This window comes from Glycine max, chromosome 13 (genome assembly GCF_000004515.6).
Source record: "Glycine max cultivar Williams 82 chromosome 13, Glycine_max_v4.0, whole genome shotgun sequence".
Classification (NCBI taxonomy): Eukaryota; Viridiplantae; Streptophyta; class Magnoliopsida; order Fabales; family Fabaceae; genus Glycine; species Glycine max.
In genome coordinates, this window is record NC_038249.2 from 22,491,475 (window position 1) to 22,513,871 (window position 22,397).

At 30.2% G+C, this 22,397-nt stretch overlaps 3 protein-coding genes and 1 long non-coding RNA gene across 4 annotated transcripts; all 4 read left to right on the top strand.

The window, feature by feature from the left end:
• Positions 1–986: 986 nt before the first annotated feature.
• LOC100500227 (uncharacterized) lies at positions 987–3,485 on the top strand. Its single transcript, NM_001248064.2, is given in 5 exon segments — positions 987–1,150; positions 2,127–2,241; positions 2,911–3,000; positions 3,098–3,196; positions 3,301–3,485. Coding segments are annotated over 5 exon segments (471 nt in total). The 5' UTR covers positions 987–1,082; the 3' UTR covers positions 3,400–3,485.
• On the top strand, positions 1,168–1,649 carry LOC121173300 (uncharacterized). Its single transcript, XR_005887818.1, has 2 exons — positions 1,168–1,462; positions 1,539–1,649. It is a non-coding gene; the product is annotated as an uncharacterized lncRNA (long non-coding RNA).
• A 4,725-nt stretch (positions 3,486–8,210) lies between the features above and the next one.
• Positions 8,211–11,428, top strand: LOC100806682 (1-aminocyclopropane-1-carboxylate oxidase homolog 1). Its single transcript, XM_003541294.5, has 3 exons — positions 8,211–8,882; positions 9,979–10,300; positions 10,955–11,428. Exons 1-3 carry the CDS (start codon positions 8,332–8,334, stop codon positions 11,195–11,197), a joined length of 1,116 nt encoding a protein of 371 aa, XP_003541342.1. The 5' UTR covers positions 8,211–8,331; the 3' UTR covers positions 11,198–11,428.
• Positions 11,429–16,786: 5,358 nt separating this feature from the next.
• LOC100807213 (putative pentatricopeptide repeat-containing protein At1g68930) lies at positions 16,787–19,903 on the top strand. The gene is made up of 2 exons (XM_003541295.5): positions 16,787–17,056; positions 17,174–19,903. Exon 2 carries the CDS (start codon positions 17,273–17,275, stop codon positions 19,514–19,516), a length of 2,244 nt encoding a protein of 747 aa, XP_003541343.1. The 5' UTR covers positions 16,787–17,056; positions 17,174–17,272; the 3' UTR covers positions 19,517–19,903.
• Positions 19,904–22,397: the final 2,494 nt, after the last annotated feature.

Below are 22,397 nucleotides of genomic sequence, written 5' to 3' on the forward strand. Positions count from 1 at the left end.
ATGACTGAGTCAATTTAACCTATTTTTTCTACTGTTAACTCTCATATCTACTTTAAGTGGAAAATGGTTGGATTGGCTGAATCCTATATTTATTTCTTGAGTGGATTAGTTGGATTCATGCCTCCCAAGGAGTTAAAGTTATGGAAGAAAAGCACCTGGTGGATGGATGTGACTCGGAGCCAGAGAGATTGAGCTTTCTTAGCTACCAAGTACTATAAACATTAAACAATTAAAACTGCACCCATTTATTCATCTCAGTTTCTATTTTTCTTATGTTGCCACAGTTCATCAGTTGCGTCAAAACTCATGTGATGTTTTCGGATAAATTTTCATCTCAACTCCGTTGCAAGTTTTCTGTGTTTCAAACTTTTTTTTCCTAAAATATATTTTTATTCCTTATAAAATTTTCATCACGTTTCTAGTCTTCAAAAAATTAAAATATTTCATTTTTTTAAATAAAGATGAAATATTTAAACCTACCTGTATTATTTTTTATATCAATTATATGTACTATTAATATAAAAAAAATTATATTTTACATTAGTTATATACATAATTAATATAAAAAAAATATTACATTATATTGGTGATATCTATAAAAATATAATTAATGTAAAAAATTATCATATACAAAAAATGATACATTTTAATTTTGTAAGAACGAAAAACATATTAAAAAATTTACATGGATGAGTTATGTATATTTTTATATTTATGAGAATGAAAAAAATATTTAAACCTTTCTTTTTAAATTCCCCGTATTTAATTTTAAAATATCAAATAAAACCTTACAAGACATGAATTGTACAATTTCTCTTTTATCAATTTTCCTCTTCACAGAAATCCATTTTAATAGCAGCCCAACAACAGGCCCAAAGCCCAATTCCCACCAAAATCCACATTTAGATGGAACAAGTTGACTCTATTACCCTTATTCTCTCACTTTTAATTTGAAATCTTTTCTTTCTTTCTTTCTTCTTTTTTCTGCCGAGGAAAAGAAAGAAATAGAAAAAGAAGAAAAAAACACAGCGTCCTAGATTTCCTCTTCTCTGCTTCGGAAGAAAGAGAAAACAAACAAAACAATGGCGTTCGCTTCTTTCCTCGGCAGAGTCCTCTTCGCTTCTGTCTTCATACTCTCTGCTTACCAACAGTCAGTACCTTCTTTTTTTCGCCTTTCATTTTCTATATCCTTTTTTCGTTGATTTTATCATGCAATGTTATTTATGTAATTTTAATTCAAACAAACGAATTAATTAAACTTTCTGGATCCTCCGTAACTTTGCTTCCATAGATTTGGCTATTTACTTGCTGCGGTAGTTGGATACGTTACGTTTAAGGTTTGAAAGTTGAAACCGTTTGTACAAGTGAAACGACCGCGTAGATCTGCGTTTATCTTTTCATGTTCGGTCCACTAAGATTTCGACGTTATCATGTGTACTAGCTGTGCTCAGATTTGGTTGAAGTGCGAGGAGATCAAATTTGTTTTTGGTTTTTTAAATATTTCTAAATTTGAAATTAACTGTAAGTTCTTGTCTTAGGCTGCGGATTTGCGTGTCTGATTTCATTTCCTTGTCAAGGGATATTATTTTAAAGCTGGAACATGGTATATTTATGTTAGTATGTTTTAATATTTACCATATTTTGTTGTGTAATGTGTTTTTTTTATCGGCCAATGTTAGATGTTAGTATTATTAGTTTTTGTTAACGGGGATTTGAACCCATGACCTCTCCTGGTCTCCCTCCTTTGCCACTATACCAACCTTATATTTTCTGCCGTGTAATGTGTAATTATGCTTTGGCTTGACAGTTTTTTCATACTTACTGAATTGGGTTGCTTTGAATTCTTGTGTGACTTCACATTCAATTGTGCTTGATTTAGAAATTATTCATTGTGGGTTTGGAGCAGTTGATGGGTTGGTTGCTTTGCTTGTGCTTACTTTCCATGTTAACTTAGAGACTAAGGTTAATAATCAAGTTCTTCCAATTTAATGTTTTAAGTTTGGAAGCTCTCTTTTGCTAATTATTCTTGACTGGTCCTCTTTACTTTTTTATGGTCCATCCCTGCTTTTTTTTTTAATGCTGATGTGAAGTCTCTTGTTTACACTGTCTTCTGTTCATTACTATAGATTTAATGAATATGGAGTTGATGGGGGACCTGCTACAAAAGCACTCAGACCTAAGTTTGATGCCTTTACACATCGGGTGCATTCTCAAGTGGGCTTTCAAATTCCAGAGATTAATGTTAGACTCTCTCTCTCCCTCCCTCCCTCTCCCTCCCCCCCCCCCCCCCCCCCCCCCCTCTCTCTCTCTCTAACGTGTGTATGCATGTGTCTTATTTTTGGAAAATTAGGTCTGTGCCTGTTTTCATTTTAAACTTCCTAGTGATTGGAGAATTTATCTAATACAATAATAAATATTTATGTAATGCTATCTCACATAACTTGCAATGTATGTTGGATGATAATTGTACTCTTTCATTAAAATAAAAGGAATGTACTTGATTTGAAAAAGAAGAATGAGCCAATTAGGACATGGTATTAATGGATATAAGTATTTACCTTTATCCTTGAGGTTTATTGGTGCTGGATCATACCAAATTTGGGGTTCTCAACAGGTGAGGTTATTCAGCTTGTGTTAGCCATGAATGATAAAATTGAGAAGAAAAATAATAAAACAGTAGATCTGTTGATAAAATGCTGGTGGGGATTGGCAGGGGTTGGGGAAGTTATGAACAGTTTAACATCACTATTGAAAATAATTGACTTTCTTGCATTAGGACTGTTATCTACATATAGCACCTTCTTAGTTTATACATCAAAATATACTTAATTGACTTGAACTCTCTCTTGCATGCATATTATATTATCTTGTATGGTAGAATTTTTCTGATATTGTTGATGTTTTGAACAGCTGAAATTTTTAATTGCTGGGGCTATTGCTCTGAAGGGTCTTGGAGGGGTTCTTTTCATATTTGGCAGCTCTTTTGGAGCTTTGCTTCTGGTTTGTAGTCAAAATCTTCTCTATGAATATATTGGATTTCATATTCTTCTCATGTGTCCCGTTTTTTAAGTTATAACTCTTTTTTTTTTTGCCATAGCTCCTGCACCAGCTGATTGCTACTCCAATCCATTATGATTTTTACAATTATGATAGTGAGGACAAAGAATTTACTCAACTGTTCATCAAATTTACACAGGTCAGATCAGTGACTTCTTTTTTTTTTTTTTTTTGAATTTATTTTCATGTCTATGTGCCATATTTAAGCTGTTGTTATTCATCAAATATAATTACTTCTTGCAGAATATGGCTCTTTTCGGGGCTGTATTGTTTTTCATTGGCATGAAAAACTCCATCCCTAAAAGGGTACCCAAGAAGGCTCCAAAGACAAAAACATATTAGTTTTGCAGCATTGAGGACCCCTTTCAAGAAGTGGGGGCTGTGGGAGCTGTTGTTTCCTGGTTTTTCATCATATCCTCTCCAATCTGGCAGGATTTGCACCGAGTACTCTCTTCTCTGGTTCAGAACCAATCTTCCTCCCTTTGAGTTTTGTAGTTTTGGCTTCACTTGGATTATATTATTGGCTACTATTATTATTTTTGTATGATCTGTTATCACGGCGTTAGGAACTATCTTTCAATTGCCAAACTTGTCTGTCAAAAAGGAAAACAAAAGGATGAGAAGCCTTTGCGCTTAATCTTCACAGTGCCAATTTCATTCTGTTCTATCTATCTTGATGTAAAGTCTTTGAAAGTCTGGCACTTGAAGTTATTATTTAACTAAAATGGAGTTCTCCCACTACTCTCGCAATCATACGAAAGTGGTGGCATAAAAAACAAGGACATTTCAGTGGGAGTGGTGCTTTGTGTGCATGCAACTTTCCTCAAAGTACATAGTAACAAACATATAACCCAACTCCCTTCACATATTCAAAGACTCCTTCCAACTTTCACAATGAATTGACTCCTTATATTCGCATTACAATAAATATCACAGGACAATCGTCAAAAGCTATGGTACATAATCTGCAAAGAATAATAAACTATATATGCTTATTATCGAGTTTCATGGTTTCGTTTATAAATGATTATGACTTTTATTAGTGTTATTTATTTGTTAGAGAAATTCCAAGTGTGTTGGTAAAAAGGTGGCACAAACAAAATGAGAAATCAAGAGAATAAATAATCTTGGTGCTGGTGCGTGGGAGAGGAATGGGGAGAGAGCACAAAGTTGGAAAGGGAGATAAAATAAGAAAAAAGAAAAAAGAGAATAATAGAGAATAATCTTGGCCTTTGATTAAAAATATTATATATCCAATGGTTATAAAACACTTTCTCACCGTGGTTTGAAACTTTGCTAGCTTTTCCACGGTAGACGCTGCTACATATACAAATGAAAACCCACCAAAAACACAGGGACCCATGTTGGGAAATTTCTTGGCCATCATAAATTCAAAGGACGGATGGCTCCAATGCCCTTCCTTTATTTTAGGTTACAACACAACTACTATGAAGTGTGGCGTGTAACAAGGTAGGCGATGAGTTTACGACATTGGTTCAGTGGGGAAAGGAAAGTAGTTAGTAGATATTATTGTTGGAGAAAATATAAAATTTTATTTTCAAATCAAATACTTGGAGTTGCAAGAAGCAAGAACCCTTATAATTCATTAAACAAGGAAATTTCACACCAGTATCAAAGTATGTTTTGTAAAGAAAAGGTCCTACCAATGTACAACTTTACTATTTTAATGATATTTTATAAAAAAAAACCCTTGCATATGCAAAGAGACTATTTCCGGATTCGAACCCATGACCAACAAGTCACCAAGGCACAACTTTACCGCTGCACCAGGGCTCGTCCTCATTTTAATGATATTTTATAAATTAAAAAAATTGTAGATTTAAAAAAAAATTAAAAAATAGATATTTTGGTACATTTAAAAATTGTTTCACAAATAACTTTTGAAAATTTTACAGGGAAATTGTTGCAGATTTAAATACGTAGAAAATTTTGCAAGAATTTTTCCCACGGATTTTGCAACTTATAGGAAACTTTCGTATTAATTTCAAAATCCGCATAAAAAATTATGTGACTTTAGAAATTTGTAGGAAATTTTTTTCCTGTAAATAAAAAAAAATTCCTACAAATAATGAATCCACATGAAATATCCCGCGGAAGCTAAAACCGCAAGAAACGCACCCGTGAATTTTCCTACATTTTGTTTCACAAGAAACGTTTCCTTAAATATTTTTCCGCAGGAAATTTCCTAAAACAACCTACTTCCTCACCAAAATTTCCTGCGGATATGTATTTTGTTCCTGTGATATTATCCACACAAAGTTTCATGCAAATTTTAACTAAACTCCGCATGAAACTAATTATCCACGAAGATTTTACTGTAGATAAGTTTCTGTAGGAAAATCCGCAAGTAATTGGAAAATTTCTAGAAGTACATAAAACTTATACAGGAAATGATGATCAGAATATATATAGAAAAATCAAAATAATAATTTTTTTGGCAAGCATATTGTACAAACTATAAAGTATAAAATCATATTTGTTATATTTAATTGACGAGTAATAAATTCTTAATTAGCCTTATAACTTAGTTTGGGTATCGATCAATTTCATCGTATAAAATCATATGGAAAGTATAGGTGGTAATTCGAGATTTGTTATATTTTGAGGCACCTTTGTTCTCATCAAATGATTGGAGAGTGACATCGGAAAATGAATATTGTGTTTGTCGGCATTCGAAATCGTCCTTTCTAGATTTTTATTGTGTGGTTGTTATCCCTACTGAGTAAGTGTAATTTTTTTTTCAAAGGACAATTGCAGGTGTAAAGGATAAAAAGTGACATTGTTGCATAAAAAAATAAGAAGAAAGTGGCATTGATTGTTTAGAGAATGAAATTAATGGTCGTTGGTTTTAGTTAGGTCTTTGTTTTTAGTTGCTTGGATGCTTTTGTAGGTTGTTACTACTCACTACTACTTTATGTGTTGTCTATCTGAAATTAATTTCGTGTTGTCTTTTTGTGTATTAGGCCCATTTTTCCACATAGGTAGGAGACCGGGTTTTTTTCTTAAGTGCATATTAGGTCCGATATATTTTAAAAATTATTTTTATTAATTACCATGTTATAATATTGTGAATTATTTTTATCAAACATAATTCTTAAAGACTTAAACTATGTTCCTTTTTTTTCTGCAAAAAAGACATAATTCCTAAAATATCCGAAAAAGATAAGACCAATCATTACGGTTCCTCGTAGACACCATTAGACTCTTTGGTGGATTCACGCACTTTGGCGCTTTTTCCTTTTTTTCACGTAAATTACTACAGTACGTTATTTTTTTATCTTTAAAAAATAGTAGTATGGTTTCTTGGCTGATATTTTTGGATATATTTAGGGTGATTGATTATAATACATATTTTGTGTAATTAATAAATGATATTATCACAGTTATTTATATGTTATTTTTAAATATAAATAACGTAATTATACATTTAAATTTATCACATTCTTTAATTATAATACATAAGTATTATTTTCTCTTATGCTATGGATATGTTGGATAAATTTAGTTACAAAATTAATTAAAAAGTTAAAAAGTTAGTTGGTAACTAAATGTTGAAAGCTTTTAAATTATCTTGTTGAAATAGCTTAAAAAAATAAAATGACATATTTAAGAAAGACAATAAAGAAATTGAATGAATATTTTAAAGATAAAACTGAAATGAAATATAAAAAATTAGAAGTTAATTTTTTTAAAAAAAATGCTTATTTAAATAGGATTTCGGAAAATATCAAAAGTTACTAAAAAATACTAGAACCTACTTAAAAATTTTTGTTTATTGAACAATCATGCATGATTTTATTAAAAACTAGATAAAATGACTTGTCGAATACAACTTATGTTCGACAAAAGTAATTGAAAATTAGCTCAAAGTTTAAAAAATTAGCCAATTAAATTATAAGTGTATGGCTCATAAAGTAGTTGATAAATATAAAATGACAAAAAAAATAATAAAATCATGATTTATTTAAAAAAGGATAATGAGAAAATTAGATAAATATATTAAGGATAAAAATGAAAAAAATATAAAAAGCTAAAAATTAGAAACTAGCATTTTAGGAATACTACTTGAAGTAGAGTTTCAAAAAATGTTAGAAACGGTTAGAAGTTACTAAAAAAGTTTGTTTACTGACCACTTAAACACGCTTTTAGGCCATGTTCAACAAATCATTTTAGCTGGTTTTTAACTTTTTTTACTAGCTGAGAAACTTGTTTGACTGTTCGGTAAATAAGTTTTTAGTAGTTTTTATCATTTTTTGAAATGTCATTTGAAATAATGTTTTCTAAAACACTAGCTTTTAGCTTTTTTATTTTCTTCCATTTTTATCCTCAATATATTTATCAAAAAAATCCTAGTTACTCTTTTTAAATAAACCATGCATGATTTTATTATTTTTTTGTCATTTTATATTTTTCAGTTATTTTATCAACTATTTTTATAGAACACTTAGACTATGTTTGACAAAATTAGCTGAAAAATTAACTAAAAACTGATAATTGAAAAATTAGTTTATTAAATTATAAGTGTTTAGTAAAATTAATTGTTGAAGTGGATAAACAAAATATAAAATGACATAAAAGTAATAAAATAAAGACTTAATTAAAAAGGTTAATTAAAAAATTTGGATAAATATATTGAGGATAAAAATAAAAGAAAATATAAAAAAATACAAACTAAAAGTTAACATTTTAAAAAATATTATTTCAACTAGTATTTCAAAAAACGTTAGAAGGCTATTAAAAAAAATTGTTTATATAACAAGCCAAACAAATTTTTCAGCTACTAAAAAATTTAAAACTAATTAAAATATATTATCAAACATAGTTTTATAATTTAATAACCTAGTTTTTCAGTTATCCATTTTTTACTTTTAACTATCATTCCAACTAGTATTGCCGAACATAATATTATGAGGCTACTAAAAAAATTAAAAATTATATGAAATATTTTGTCAAATATAATATTAATGAATGATATATACACATGATCTCAAACAAATTTTCTATACAAACAAAGTATAGTTCAATTAGCTGAATAATATATATGAATTATTGTATAAATTCTTTGTTATCTGACAGAAATTATTGGTATCTAATTTGCAATTGTCTTCTACTTTTTATATATTGTTGTTATTGTTTTCTACGTTCAATGTTTGGCATCTTGTACCATTTTTGGTATAATTAATGGCCACCAAGTCTAAAATTTGAAGCAAATCCCTTCCTAGTAACCATCTAAAGAGGAAAGCTAGCAATAGCATGGAAGTGGTGGGTTTTGACAAAGAGGGTGCAGGCTATGACAGAGCCAAGGAAGTGAAGGAGTTTGAAGATACCAAAGCAGGAGTGAAAGGACTCGTAGATTTTGGTATTCTCAAGCTTCCCAGATTCCTCATCCATCCACCAGAATCTCTTCCATCATCACCAACATCTTCCAACAACACAACTTCAACCTTGCAGGTTCCTGTGATAGATTTCGCAGGATATGATGATGATGATGATGAAAGTTGTTGTCGCAGGTTAAAGATAGTGAGAGAGATTCGCGAGGCATCAGAAAAGTGGGGGTTCTTTCAGATGGTGAATCATGGTGTTCCAGTTAGTGTCATGGATGAGATGCTAAGGGTCATAAGAGAGTTCCATGAGCAATCAAAGGAGGTGAAGAAAGAGTGGTATTCTCGTGACCCTAAGGTGAGAGTAAGGTATTTCTGCAATGGAGATCTCCTTGTGGCAAAAGTAGCAAACTGGAGGGACACCATAATGTTTCATTTTCAAGAGGGTCCTCTCGGCCCTGAGGCATATCCACTAGTATGCAGGTACTGCTTACAAGGGAGAGGGAGCATGTGCTGCTTAATTTATTATTATTTTTTTTTTTATAGTTTGATAGTTTTGGTTAGAAATGTTAGTTGAGGAATTCAAATTCCCAATCTGTCTTATTTTTCTTTTTCTTCTTCCTTTTTATTGAGCTAATCTTATATTTTCTTATTTAATTTAATCATATTTAGATAATTTTCTTTGTTAGTAATTATAAGAGAAGAAAATAAAAAGATAAAATCAATTAAGTTTTTTTATAAATTAAAATTAATTTAGGTAATTTAGTTTTTTTAAAAAGGTTAAATGAGAAAGTTTTTATGTAAATTAGGTGTAAGTTAATTTTAATTAACTTATAGAAAAATATTTATAGATTAGGTTTATATATCCAAGATAGCACCTTAATGTTTCAACACTCAAATTGGTGTTGAAAAAAGAAATTGTTGAGACATGTGTCTTCGACAAACGGCAAATGTTCTGTAAAAAAAATGGCAAATGTTAACGTTAGTTAGAGGAAAGCATGGTTAAAAATTAAAAGTAAAATTTTTAATTCAATATATTATTAAATATATTCTTACAAATGAATTGTAATACATCTTAATTAACATGGTTTTTAATAAATGAAAAATGGTTTTAATTCGTTAACAATGTCCCTATGTTATTGATGATTGGCGCTCAAGACCTTAAAAATAAAAAATAAAAACACTTAAATCGATTCATACAAATTGAAAATCTTAGTTGCATTTATCCCTTTTAAGGATTAAAGTATTCTATGTTTAAGGATTAATATATCAACACATATCAAGCCTTTCATTACTATGAAGGAACACTTCGAGCATTAAGAGTATAAAAATAAATTTGACTTTAGTTTATAGAAATCACATACAAATGTCAATTGTATTGGTAAATGTTCCATATTTAATGATCAATATGATTAGTTTTTTTAAAGTACTTATTATTATAAGGGATTGATTTCTCTGACCCAAATTTCTTGTGATGTTTCATTCAAAACGAAAATGTGGGTATCCCGAATTGGATATATAGAAAGAAATTAGTTAACTTTATAAATGATGATACCCATGAAAGTTGTTTTTCCCACAGGGAAGCCGTGATTCAATACATGGAGCACATGTTCAAACTGAGGGAGATATTGTCCCAATTACTTTCAGAGGCATTGGGGCTCAAGAGGGACTATCTTAAAAACAGAGAATGCATGAAAGGTGAAACAGTGGTGTGCCACTATTACCCACCTTGTCCAGAGCCAGATTTGACACTTGGTGCCACTAAGCATTCAGACCCATCATGCCTAACAATTCTTCTTCAAGATACCATGGGTGGTCTCCAAGTTTTCCATGAAAATCAATGGGTTCACATTAAGCCCATGCCTGGAGCATTAGTGGCCAACATTGGTGACTTCATGCAGGTATTAACATTAACATATGGATTCCTATATACATACAGTGTGTTGCCAAATAGTAATTGGGTAACTTAATTATAAGCTAGCACAAATATCTTCTTAAATAATAAAATATAATTTTATGAAGTGTGTAAATTAATTGATACAACATTATTCTAACTTAAATAGTGATTGAATTTGGAATATGTAATTATATTAAATATTTGATTTTTTTTATTATTCATAGTAGTTTTATTTAGTTTAAATTGTCTACTATGAGTTATACATGTGGTCTTAAAAAAAACTACTATATATAGGTCATGTGTTTGATTTCATGTGTTGAAACCACATAAAATATGAAAAAGTTGTTGAAATTAACTAAAAAGATTTTCTTTGTTGTGACCCTGGAAAAGTGAATTGATTCTCTTTAGATTACCTTTAACCAAACATACAATAAGTGTTTGGTTAGTGATTTTTCTTTTTGAAAAAGGTTAAACGCACTATTAGCAAATAAAAATAATGTATGACTTATCATTATATGACTTTTAGTAATTTTTAACTTATAATTAACTTTTCAACTAATTATACATACTGCATAAAACAAATCAAAATCCAACATAAAAATCCTTCGTTTTCCTAGTGAGTAAAGTGTCTAATTCCTTTTTGTCATTTGTTACATAGCTTATCAGTAATGACAAGCTCAAGAGTGTTGAGCATCGAGTACTGGTTGGACGAGTTGGGCCTAGGGTATCAGCTGCATGCCATGTATATCCTAACACAAGTTATAAATATGGGCCAATAGAGGAGTTCATATCCAACGAAAACCCACCCAAATATAGAGAGACCAACATTGGGGAATATCTTGCTCATTACAGGTCCAAAGGGCTCGATGGCTCCAAAGCCCTTCATTATTTTAGGTTATAACCAACACATTGATCATGTTCGAAAAAAAAAGAAAAGATGCTGGTCATGATGTGTATAATAAGGTGCCAACACAACTTTTACACCCTCCTTTCGTGGTTGGTAACTTCATGCATAATGGCTATGTTTGTAGGTACATGCTTGTTGTATTGTACTCATCAATGGTAACAATCCCATGTGGGTAGTAACAATTCTTGGAACATACCAACATGACAAGTAATTTATTTTATGAAAATCAAGTATCTTATCACATGGAGCGTAAGTACATCTTAATTTATTTTATGAAAATTAAGTATATTAACATCGGCAAAATACAAGATAAATATTTAATTTATTTAACTAAAACTTATAATTAATAAATGTTTGTTAATGTATAAATTATATTATAATTAAAGTTCATTATAAATAAATGGTTTTTAACATATAAATAAATTTATATGTGTGATAACTAACTTATATTATGATATAAGATCAATTTAACTATTTATAATATTTTTTAAAAATATTGAATTCAATTTAGAAATAAAAATAAGAATGATAAATTAAAAAGTAGGTAACAACAAAAAATTATTTAAATACTCTTCCCTTAGGAAAAAAATTCCTAACAATGTTTTGGATAAAAAAAACATATTAAAAAATTCTCTATACATATTTTAATTTCTATATAAAAATGACTATTACTCATATGTAACTTAGTATATATAGCTAAAATTATCATATATTTGCAGCAATTTAACATATATTTCCTAGTTAATAATTAAGGGTTTATGTCGTTGTTTTGTTTCGTTAGAGAATTATTGCATAGGTAGTCTGTGACTATTTATTTATTCTTCTAGACTATATTTGTTTGTTATTAAGTAATATTTATATCATTTTATTCAATATCAAATCTTCAATAATAAGATGATTAATAATAAGGAGATGAGATCATCCCAACAAATTCGTTTATCCTTCTCTTAACAAATTATATATGCTAGAATTTGTTGGAGTCATAAGCATTACACTCATGTGTTAAATCTCCTCCCAACTTAGAATGGTCCAACACTATTGAAACTCTTATAGTGTGTTTGGATGAAGCAATTTAATTTAACAGGAAAATTTATTTTTTCAAAAAATTTAAAATGATTCATGATAAAATAGTTTGTTTGGATATAGTATTTGAAATGAAATTTAATTTTTGGTATTTGTATGAATTATTTTGATTGACTAAAACAGTGAGATTTGGAATTCTCTCAAAAAATATAGAATTTGAAATTCTTTTTTCGGAGATACTTACTCTAACTCACGTTCTTGCTCGTGACTCTTTCTCGCTCAACACTCACAACTACGGGTGACCAAAATTTTTACGGCCGATATCGACATAAGTTGTTTTTCATTAACGTTGGCCGAGATTTTTTCGGTTATTATTTTTTTGTATGATGTAAATCAAAGTTATTTTTTGCCGATAGCGGCTAAGATTTATTTTAAATGATGTTGGTTAGGGTTATTTTCTCGCTAATGTCAGTCATGGGAAATTTTTGCTAACGTCGGCCAAGGATTTTTTTGGTCGTTGTTATCCAAGTTTTTTCAATTAATGTTGACCAATAATTTTTTTGGCTGACGTTGGCTAGATTTTTTTTAGTGACATCGGTCATGACTAACTTTTGAGTAGACACCTGTTAGGTTTAATCAGCCAATGTCAACTAAATTTTTTTAGCCAACATCGGCCAAAGCTATTTTTAGCCAATATCGACTAGGGTTATTTTTTAGCCGATGTTAGCTAGGGTGTTTTGGCTGATGTCAACTAGATTTTCTTAGTTAACGTCGGTTAGGATTTTTTGGCTGACATCGACTAGGGTTTTCTGGATGACATCAATCAGAGCTATTTCTTAACCACATTAGTTAGGTTTTTTGGTTGATGTTGGTTAGGGTTTGTTCTGCTAACACCAACTAGGTATTTTTGACCGATATTGAGCATGCCTATTTTTAGTCAACATCTACCAGAATTTTTTCGGTTAACACCGCTCAGAGCTATTTTTTAGCCAACATCAGTCAAGGTTATTTTATAGCCGATGTTGGGTGGGATTTTTTGTCCGACATTGGTCAGGGCTATTTTTTAGCCAACTTCGACTAGGGGTCTTTCGGCCAGCGTCGACCAATGATGTTTTTTAGCCGACATCGGGTAGTTTCTATTGGTCGGCATCGACCAAGCTATTTTTTAGCCAATATTGAAGAGTTTTTTTTGTCAACGCCTGTTAGGATTTTTTAGGCCAGTGTTGGCTAAAACTAGCCTTGGTCAATGTCATTCGAAAAGACCCTAGCCGGTGTCGGCCAAACAAACCCTAGCCGACGTTGGTAAAAAATTCTAGCCAGCATCAGCTGAAAAATAGACTCAACCAACGTTAGTTAAAAAATAATCCTGAATGACGTCAGCTGACAAATATTTCCAGCATACTTTGACAAAAAAATCATATTTGATGTCGACCGAAAAATAGCCTTGGTTGATGTCAGTTTAAAAATATCACTGGTTGTGGTCAGGCAAAACAACCCTAGTTAAAATTATCAATATTTTGTATTTATAAATTATTAAAAATTGAAAAAAAAATTAATTAATATTTCAAAATTAGATTGTGTTTATTTTCGATAAAGTTTAATATTAAAATTTCATCTATTTAAAATATAAAATTAAAATTTTGCATATGGAGGAAATCGAATTGCCCTATTCAAATAAAAAATTTAAAATGAAAGAAACTTTGAATTGATTTATCCAAACAAAACATTTGAAAAATGAAGGAAATTAAAATCAAAGCAATTCAAATTCTAGGCATTTCAAATTCCTTGAAATTTTGAAATTCCTGATCCAAACACAAGGTTAATTCAAAAAATAATGAGACATCCCTCTCCCATCAAATTAAATGTCCTATGTAACCCTTCTTCAGATATTCATTGTGCAACTTCAACGTGGTTTTAAAAAAATGTAAAATATAATTATTTTTAATCATCGAACAAAAATTTATTTTAGAAAACATTTTAAAATTGAAAAATATTGTTAGCTTTATCATACCATAAATTTTGTAACATATATTTTTACATATATCTATTTTTATATAAAAGTGAAGCCAATAATATTTATTATTTAAATATTACGTTTATATTTAAAAAAAAATAGTTTATAAAATAAAATTTACAATAAAAATAATATAAAAATTCTTATATTTATATTAACATTGAATATAACTATTGATAATTTTACTTATATATATATATATATAGTTTTTATATTTTTTCCTTATTTTCATATTATATTATATTATTTTATAACTTTAAACTCATGAATTTAATTTATTACTTTTTCAGAAATATATTTTAAAGTAACTAATTATAAAAATAAATAAATTTGTGCATAAATAGTAATACTAAATTACTGTAAAATTTTACATTTATTTTATTTAATAATTTTTCTTTCATATTAATTCAATATGTAAAATTAAATATTACAAATAATTTAAATTATTATTAATGTGAGAAGTTATTGATTTCATTAAAATACATCAACGACTATTGATTAATGTTGCTTTGAATTAATATAGTGACACAAAATGTAAAATGTTCTCTTTTTTTTATATCACTAATTTTTTCAGACGTATCAACATAATATTGAGAACTTCTCATCCCTCCAAATTACTAATTTCTGACGTGAAAATATGATATTGAGAGACTCAATTTTTATATATTATAGATAAATATGGGTAGCTTATCATCAGTAGATTCTGCTTAGGGGACGTACCCTTGTGCTTAACACGTCTATGTGTGCTTAGTGCACTGTAATAGCTCCAGACTTTCTCTCTAGAAGTTTTTATGCTCAGTGTAAGTGTACTTTGTTTAGTGCGCAATACATTTACACTGCCAGCACCACATCTGATTGGCTCAACTCATATCATGCATGCACTCACCTTAGACACGGGTGTGTGGGGGACGGGTCAAGTTAGGATTTGACTTAGAATAAGGATGTTCTATTATTATCATTATCATCATAACATAACTAACACCACAAGAATGACTATTATTATTACTTTTTTCATTGTTATCATTTTTTTACTGTCACAAAAGTGTTCAATCTTCAATCACCATAATCAAATGAGTTTAACTTTATATGTAATTTAGAAGATTTATATGTAATTTAGAAGAAACAATATATATATATATATATACAAAAAAATGTTATGTTTTTGTCACTCTTATTTTTAACTACAACAAGTGTTAATAACACTTTTTTAACATGTTCTTTTTAACACATTCTCATTAAGTACAATTTATTGAAAAGTATAACATCACGAGATAAAATCATTAAATAAAAGGAAAGATCTAATATAATTTATAAGTTTTGATAATTTTTAACAAATAATAAAGAAAGTGATCAATAGAGTATATTAGAAAGTGTTACAAATTTTTCTTTTAACTAATCCCTTTATATACATAAACGTGTATTAGGAAGTGTGCTTCCTCACCTTAGGCCTCCACTTTTTCTCACATTCATTTTCATTTGAATATTATAATCTCATTAAGTGATAAACTTCATTCTCCTAACATGTTTTTGGTATATTTTCTTCTATTTTACAAAGTCTATGATTTAACAATTGTAACTAAATATCATAAACTAATTTCAAATGTAGATGTTCTTATATTCAAAATTCAAATACATTCTTAATTTGTCTCTTTCAATATATCATTTTCAATATTTTTAGTTATAACTTGGATTTGAATATTTTTAAAAAGAAATTATTAATAATTAAACATATTCTTTTTTAAAATATTATTTTTATATGTTAAAAAATATTTTTTATTGTAGAAATTAATTATAGTATAATTTATATATTTTAAAATATTTATTATAAATATTTTGAAATATTTTTTTCGAAATAGTTGAAATACACATGCTAAAACACAAAATATCAACATCATATATTATTGAGTAAATTATTAAGATCAAGGAAATCTAACTGAATCGGTTGAGTAAGATGCGTGCATGAATTATAGTAAACTATTGATATTTGCATGACTTCCATTCCTATGAATCAAATAAATATTATTGAGTAATTATACTAACTACCCCTAAAGTTTCATGGCAAACCTCTCATATACTTTTTTACACTTGTTACATATAGTGACCTCCCTTGTAGGGAGGTTAATATAATCTATAAGGTGATGATGTCAATGCATAACTTTCAAAAATTAAGAGATTTAGTGTAATATAAAAAGGAGTGTTAATGTATATATATTTTATAAAAGGATCTTGCTAAAATAAGAATATTTACTATTAAAATCATAGGAGAACACACAAAAATATCATAGACAGTGCAATTTGTCTTTTTAAAATAAAGATTTTACTAATAATTATCTTTAATAATTAGGACATTATTTAAGGAACTAAAAGAAAAGATTATTTATTGAGTAAATAATAAGAGAGCGTATTCCAATAAAAATATTTATACTTTTAATTTCTTTAATCAATGTCCCAGAATACTAATTAACATATTTCTTAAAATTACTAATAGGGTAATATAGGAATAGATAAATGTATCATCAAACTTGAAGATCTGATTAGCGTATTACAATTAGTATCTCACAAGTCTAAAACAAACGACAAGGGAACTAGAAAGGAACACCGAAGCTGCCTTGTCTGTTGCTAAGAATCTCATCACAGCTATTTTATTGTATATAGTGGTAGTTCTGTTAAAATTTCTTGCTCTACTGTTGTGGAGGCAGCGTGAGATAGTACCTGGAGTAGAACAGGCTTGAATACTATTACAATTCTTATGGTTTTAATCTTGATGATGAAGTTTTACACTTCGATGAAACGTATTCAATTAACTGCTTGAAGTGGTTCGTTGTTAGTGTATATTGATAACGAATTCAAAATGAACTAATTATTTTACTAGTGCAGCTTTTATGATTGCTCTCGTACTTTGTATGTGACTGCTATTTGCATTTCATTTGCAGTTCTATGAACCTGACCAAAGGAAAAGGAAGCAGCTGAATTGTGAAGTTTTATAGTTTATTTACCTTTGGTGTTGGGTTTTCATGTTGAACCGAACCTAAATGTGTTTGCACGTATCAAAGCAATTCAATTCCATGTCACTGTCTAACCACTACTGTGAGTTGCTCAAACATTGCCGCGACACAAAGAAGATTCACTGCCACATAATCAAGGCCTTTCGAAACCCCGAAATCTTCCTGCTAAACAACTTAGTCAGTGCCTATGCCAAGTTTGACAGAATCACTTATGCCCGCAGGGTGTTCGACCAAATGCCTCAAAGGAATCTCTACTCTTGGAACACCCTTCTTTCCTCCTATTCCAAACTTGCTTGTCTTCCTGAGATGGAACGTGTGTTTCATGCAATGCCAACCCGAGATATGGTATCATGGAATTCCCTTATTTCTGCCTATGCTGGTCGTGGTTTCCTTCTTCAGTCGGTAAAGGCTTATAATTTGATGTTGTACAATGGGCCATTCAATCTGAATCGGATTGCGTTATCCACTATGCTTATACTTGCTTCCAAACAGGGTTGTGTTCATTTGGGTCTGCAGGTTCATGGGCATGTGGTGAAATTTGGTTTCCAGTCATATGTTTTTGTTGGGAGTCCTTTGGTGGATATGTACTCTAAAACTGGGCTGGTATTTTGTGCAAGGCAGGCTTTTGATGAGATGCCTGAGAAGAATGTGGTTATGTATAATACATTGATTGCAGGGCTTATGCGATGCAGTAGGATTGAAGATTCAAGGCAATTGTTTTATGATATGCAGGAAAAGGATTCTATTTCCTGGACAGCGATGATTGCAGGATTTACTCAGAATGGTTTGGACCGAGAAGCAATTGATTTATTCAGAGAGATGAGATTAGAAAATCTAGAGATGGATCAGTACACATTTGGAAGCGTGTTAACTGCTTGTGGTGGTGTTATGGCTTTGCAAGAAGGCAAGCAAGTTCATGCTTATATAATTAGGACAGATTATCAGGATAATATATTTGTTGGTAGCGCTCTTGTTGACATGTATTGTAAGTGTAAGAGTATAAAATCAGCAGAAACAGTTTTTAGGAAGATGAATTGCAAGAATGTTGTATCTTGGACTGCGATGTTAGTGGGTTATGGACAGAATGGTTACAGTGAAGAAGCTGTTAAAATCTTTTGTGATATGCAAAACAATGGGATTGAGCCTGATGATTTCACCCTTGGGAGTGTAATTAGCTCATGTGCAAACCTTGCAAGCCTAGAAGAGGGGGCTCAGTTTCATTGTAGAGCTCTGGTTTCTGGCTTAATTTCTTTTATTACTGTTTCCAATGCTCTAGTTACATTATATGGTAAGTGTGGAAGCATTGAAGACTCCCATAGGCTTTTTAGTGAAATGAGCTACGTGGATGAAGTCTCATGGACTGCACTTGTTTCTGGATATGCACAGTTTGGTAAAGCCAATGAAACATTAAGGTTGTTTGAAAGCATGTTAGCTCATGGTTTCAAACCCGACAAGGTTACTTTTATCGGGGTTCTTTCAGCTTGCAGTAGAGCCGGACTAGTACAGAAAGGAAATCAGATATTTGAATCAATGATTAAGGAACATAGGATTATACCAATTGAAGATCATTACACATGCATGATTGATCTCTTCAGTCGAGCTGGGAGGTTAGAAGAGGCAAGGAAATTTATAAATAAGATGCCTTTCAGCCCTGATGCAATTGGTTGGGCATCCTTATTAAGTTCATGTAGGTTCCATCGAAACATGGAAATTGGCAAGTGGGCAGCTGAGTCTCTTTTAAAATTAGAACCACATAACACTGCTAGTTACATCTTACTTTCGAGCATCTATGCTGCTAAAGGAAAATGGGAAGAAGTTGCCAATTTAAGAAAAGGGATGAGAGATAAGGGCCTGAGAAAGGAACCAGGATGTAGCTGGATCAAATATAAGAACCAAGTGCACATTTTCTCTGCTGATGATCAGTCAAACCCATTTTCAGATCAGATATATTCTGAACTTGAAAAATTGAACTATAAAATGGTACAAGAGGGATATGTGCCTGACATGAATTCTGTTTTGCATGATGTTGACGATTCAGAGAAAATAAAGATGCTTAATCACCATAGTGAAAAGCTTGCAATTGCTTTTGGGTTGATATTTATTCCTCCTGGTTTGCCCATACGAGTAGTTAAAAATTTAAGGGTTTGTGGGGATTGCCACAATGCAACTAAGTATATATCTAAGATCACCCAGAGGGAGATTCTTGTAAGAGATGCTGCCCGATTCCATTTGTTTAAAGATGGAAGGTGTTCGTGTGGAGACTTTTGGTGACAGGTCGAGTTTGAATATTCTCTGAAGTCTTATAGAAAACTAAGCCAAAAGTGACTACTAAATAGAGGGTTCTTCAGTAAGAAGAGACATACAAGAATAGATCCCTTTCTTCAAAAAGTCAGTTTAATTACCACATGTGCAATGCAGTTGTATTGGCTATCCTGTAATTTTATATGGACTTGAAGTCTTGAACCACTCCTCCTGATTACCATTATCTGTGGTCTTAATTTGAGGGGGGAAAAGAATCATAAGCACCAATGAATTTTTTACCATGTATTGAAGAATTTTGACATAGGCTCATCTTCCATCACATCTGTTAAAAATTTTCACTATCCCCTGTAAATAATTTCTGTTGTAGGATTTGTGGAACAATTTTATCATTTAAAACAGCTATTCGTTTTCTTTTTTCAGTACACCGGAGGTAACTTTACTTTTTTATTTTTTTTGGATACAAATTTGGTGTGACACCATCTACCCTAATATGTATATAAATGGGAAAAACATATATAAAATACAGAATCTAATGAAATAAATTTTATTCAATAAAATCTTAAGTAAATCTACGTAGGTAAAATGTTCACATTCGCCTCATTGGTTCACATTCGCCTCATTGTTATCAAAAAAACTTTTCAGAAACATTTTTGATTTAAAACAAGGTCGTTCAAGTTTAAAAAAAAATTCAAGTTAAGCAACATAATCAAATAAAGTAAAATAATATGTTTGGAACATCACGCAATTAAAATAGAAACTCATGTTCCAATGTTACATCTTATCAGAGCATTGTGTCCCGATGTCTTCCAGCACAAGGTTCCTTAAAGTAATTCATCTAGCTATCTACTCCCACGAATACAAGATTTGAGATCATCACAGGATCCAAATATAAACAACACTTGGGAAGTGAATTATCACATTCCTAAACATGTAGAGATAAACGAATGCACACATATCTAGTATAAGTACACAAACTCCACTTAACACAATTCGCACCATTTTACCACTCATTGCATAACATCACTTGTCCCAAAGATTTAATCACAAAATCACATTTCACACCTTCACATTAATCACGTGCATAAAGTAACATGTTCAAAATATTATGCAAATAATATAGAAACAAGTGCATAAAGCAACATGTTCATAATATTATGCAAACAGTATAGAAATCCATGTCCCAAAGTCCTGTGTCCAAGCGTCCTTTAACACAAGGTTCTTTAAAGTCATCCACCTAACTATCTGTCATGAACATAAGGTTCGAGATCATCACAAGATCCAAACACAAACAACACACAAGAAATGAGTTATCACGTTCCTAAATAGGTAGAGCTAAACAAAATAATAATAATAATAATAATAATAATAATAAGTATAACAAGCTCAACTTAGCACAATTCGCATCATTTTACCACTCATTGCGTAACATCACTTTTCCCAATGATTTAATAACAAAATTACATTCCACACTTTCACATTAATCATGTGTCCATAACAATACATCTCAAGTACAACACAACATCTCACAATCACATAATTAATTACCCACCATCACGTAACAAGTCACAATAATCATTTCACAAGCGTCAATAGATACACTAAGACTTAATATTATATCATTTCATTCAATATCAAATCTTCAATAATAAGATGATTAATAGTAAGGAGATGAGATCATCCCAAGAAGTTCGTTTATCCTTCTCTTAACAAATGATATATGTTGGAATTTGTTGGAGTCATAAGCATTACACTCACTCATGTGTTAAATCTCCTTCCAACTTAGAATGGTCCAACACTTAAACTCTTAATTTAAAAAATAATGAGACATCCCTCTCCCATCAAATTAAATGTCTTATGTAACCCTTCTTCACCTTCCTTTTTTCTCTATTTTTTATTTTCAAAATAAACTCATTTTAAAACTTTTTTATTCTATTAAGATTTGTCTAAGGATGTGTTTGCGTGATTTACATGAAAAAAATGAGCATATAGAAACAGTTCTGGAATTTACTCAAAACAGAAAAAATAATAGAGAAAGGGAATTATATAAATCCATTTCCTCCTTCCTAGTCTCTCTCTTCTCAGCCCCCACTCACCCACCCTCCATACATACTCTCTGAGTTCCTAGAAACACCTACCACTTTACCCTTGTCTTCTTTAGCCCTTCCTTCTCGACCAACAACCAAATTTGCTTCACTTCCTCCAAGCAAAGTTGAGGTTTTAAACAAAAATATACAATCATTAAGTTAATTCTTACAAAAAAAAATAAGACTTAACTTGATTTTGTCACCCCCTTATGTTGTCATAATAAAAATTTTAGAGTAATAGATAGATTAGGCTTATTAATTAATATTATGATTATTATTATGTTTGTTTTAGTATTTTTTTAAGGTGTTTATGCAATGTTATGCTTGCAATGATAAAAAAAAGGAAGGAAAAAACAAATATTAAATTATATTTTATCTTTAAATGAAATAAAATTTTGGATCAGACAAGTTAGTCTAATGGAAACTTAAAAGATATTTTGTTTCAATCTATTTAGCATTCATGTTTGACAATCATTTCTGTGACATTTTCATCCTTCTATGTAATGTGAACTATTTTATTAATGATAGTGAATAAATGCATAAATTTACACTTTTTTCACTTTCAGATAATAAAATTTGAATTTTCCTATTTGGAGGATGCATTTGTCAACACATTATATATTTAGAAACGAAAATGACCATTTACTTATAAACTAATTACCACATTACATAAAATAAAAATCTATTTTAAAAAATCAATGATTTAACTGATTAACATAATAAATTATGGATTTACCTATAAACTAATTACCACATATTACTCACTATAGTCACATTAAAATATGATAATTAAATATAATAATATA

Bases quoted from the DNA above. Each gene is read 5' to 3' on its own strand.
- LOC100806682 (XM_003541294.5), top strand. From the start codon at position 8,332: ATGGAAGTGGTGGGTTTTGACAAAGAGGGTGCAGGCTATGACAGAGCC. The intron at 8,883-9,978 runs GTACTGCTTACA...TTTTTCCCACAG, and splicing joins GCATATCCACTAGTATGCAG to GGAAGCCGTGATTCAATACA. The intron at 10,301-10,954 runs GTATTAACATTA...TTTGTTACATAG, and splicing joins ACATTGGTGACTTCATGCAG to CTTATCAGTAATGACAAGCT.
- LOC100807213 (XM_003541295.5), top strand. From the start codon at position 17,273: ATGTGTTTGCACGTATCAAAGCAATTCAATTCCATGTCACTGTCTAAC.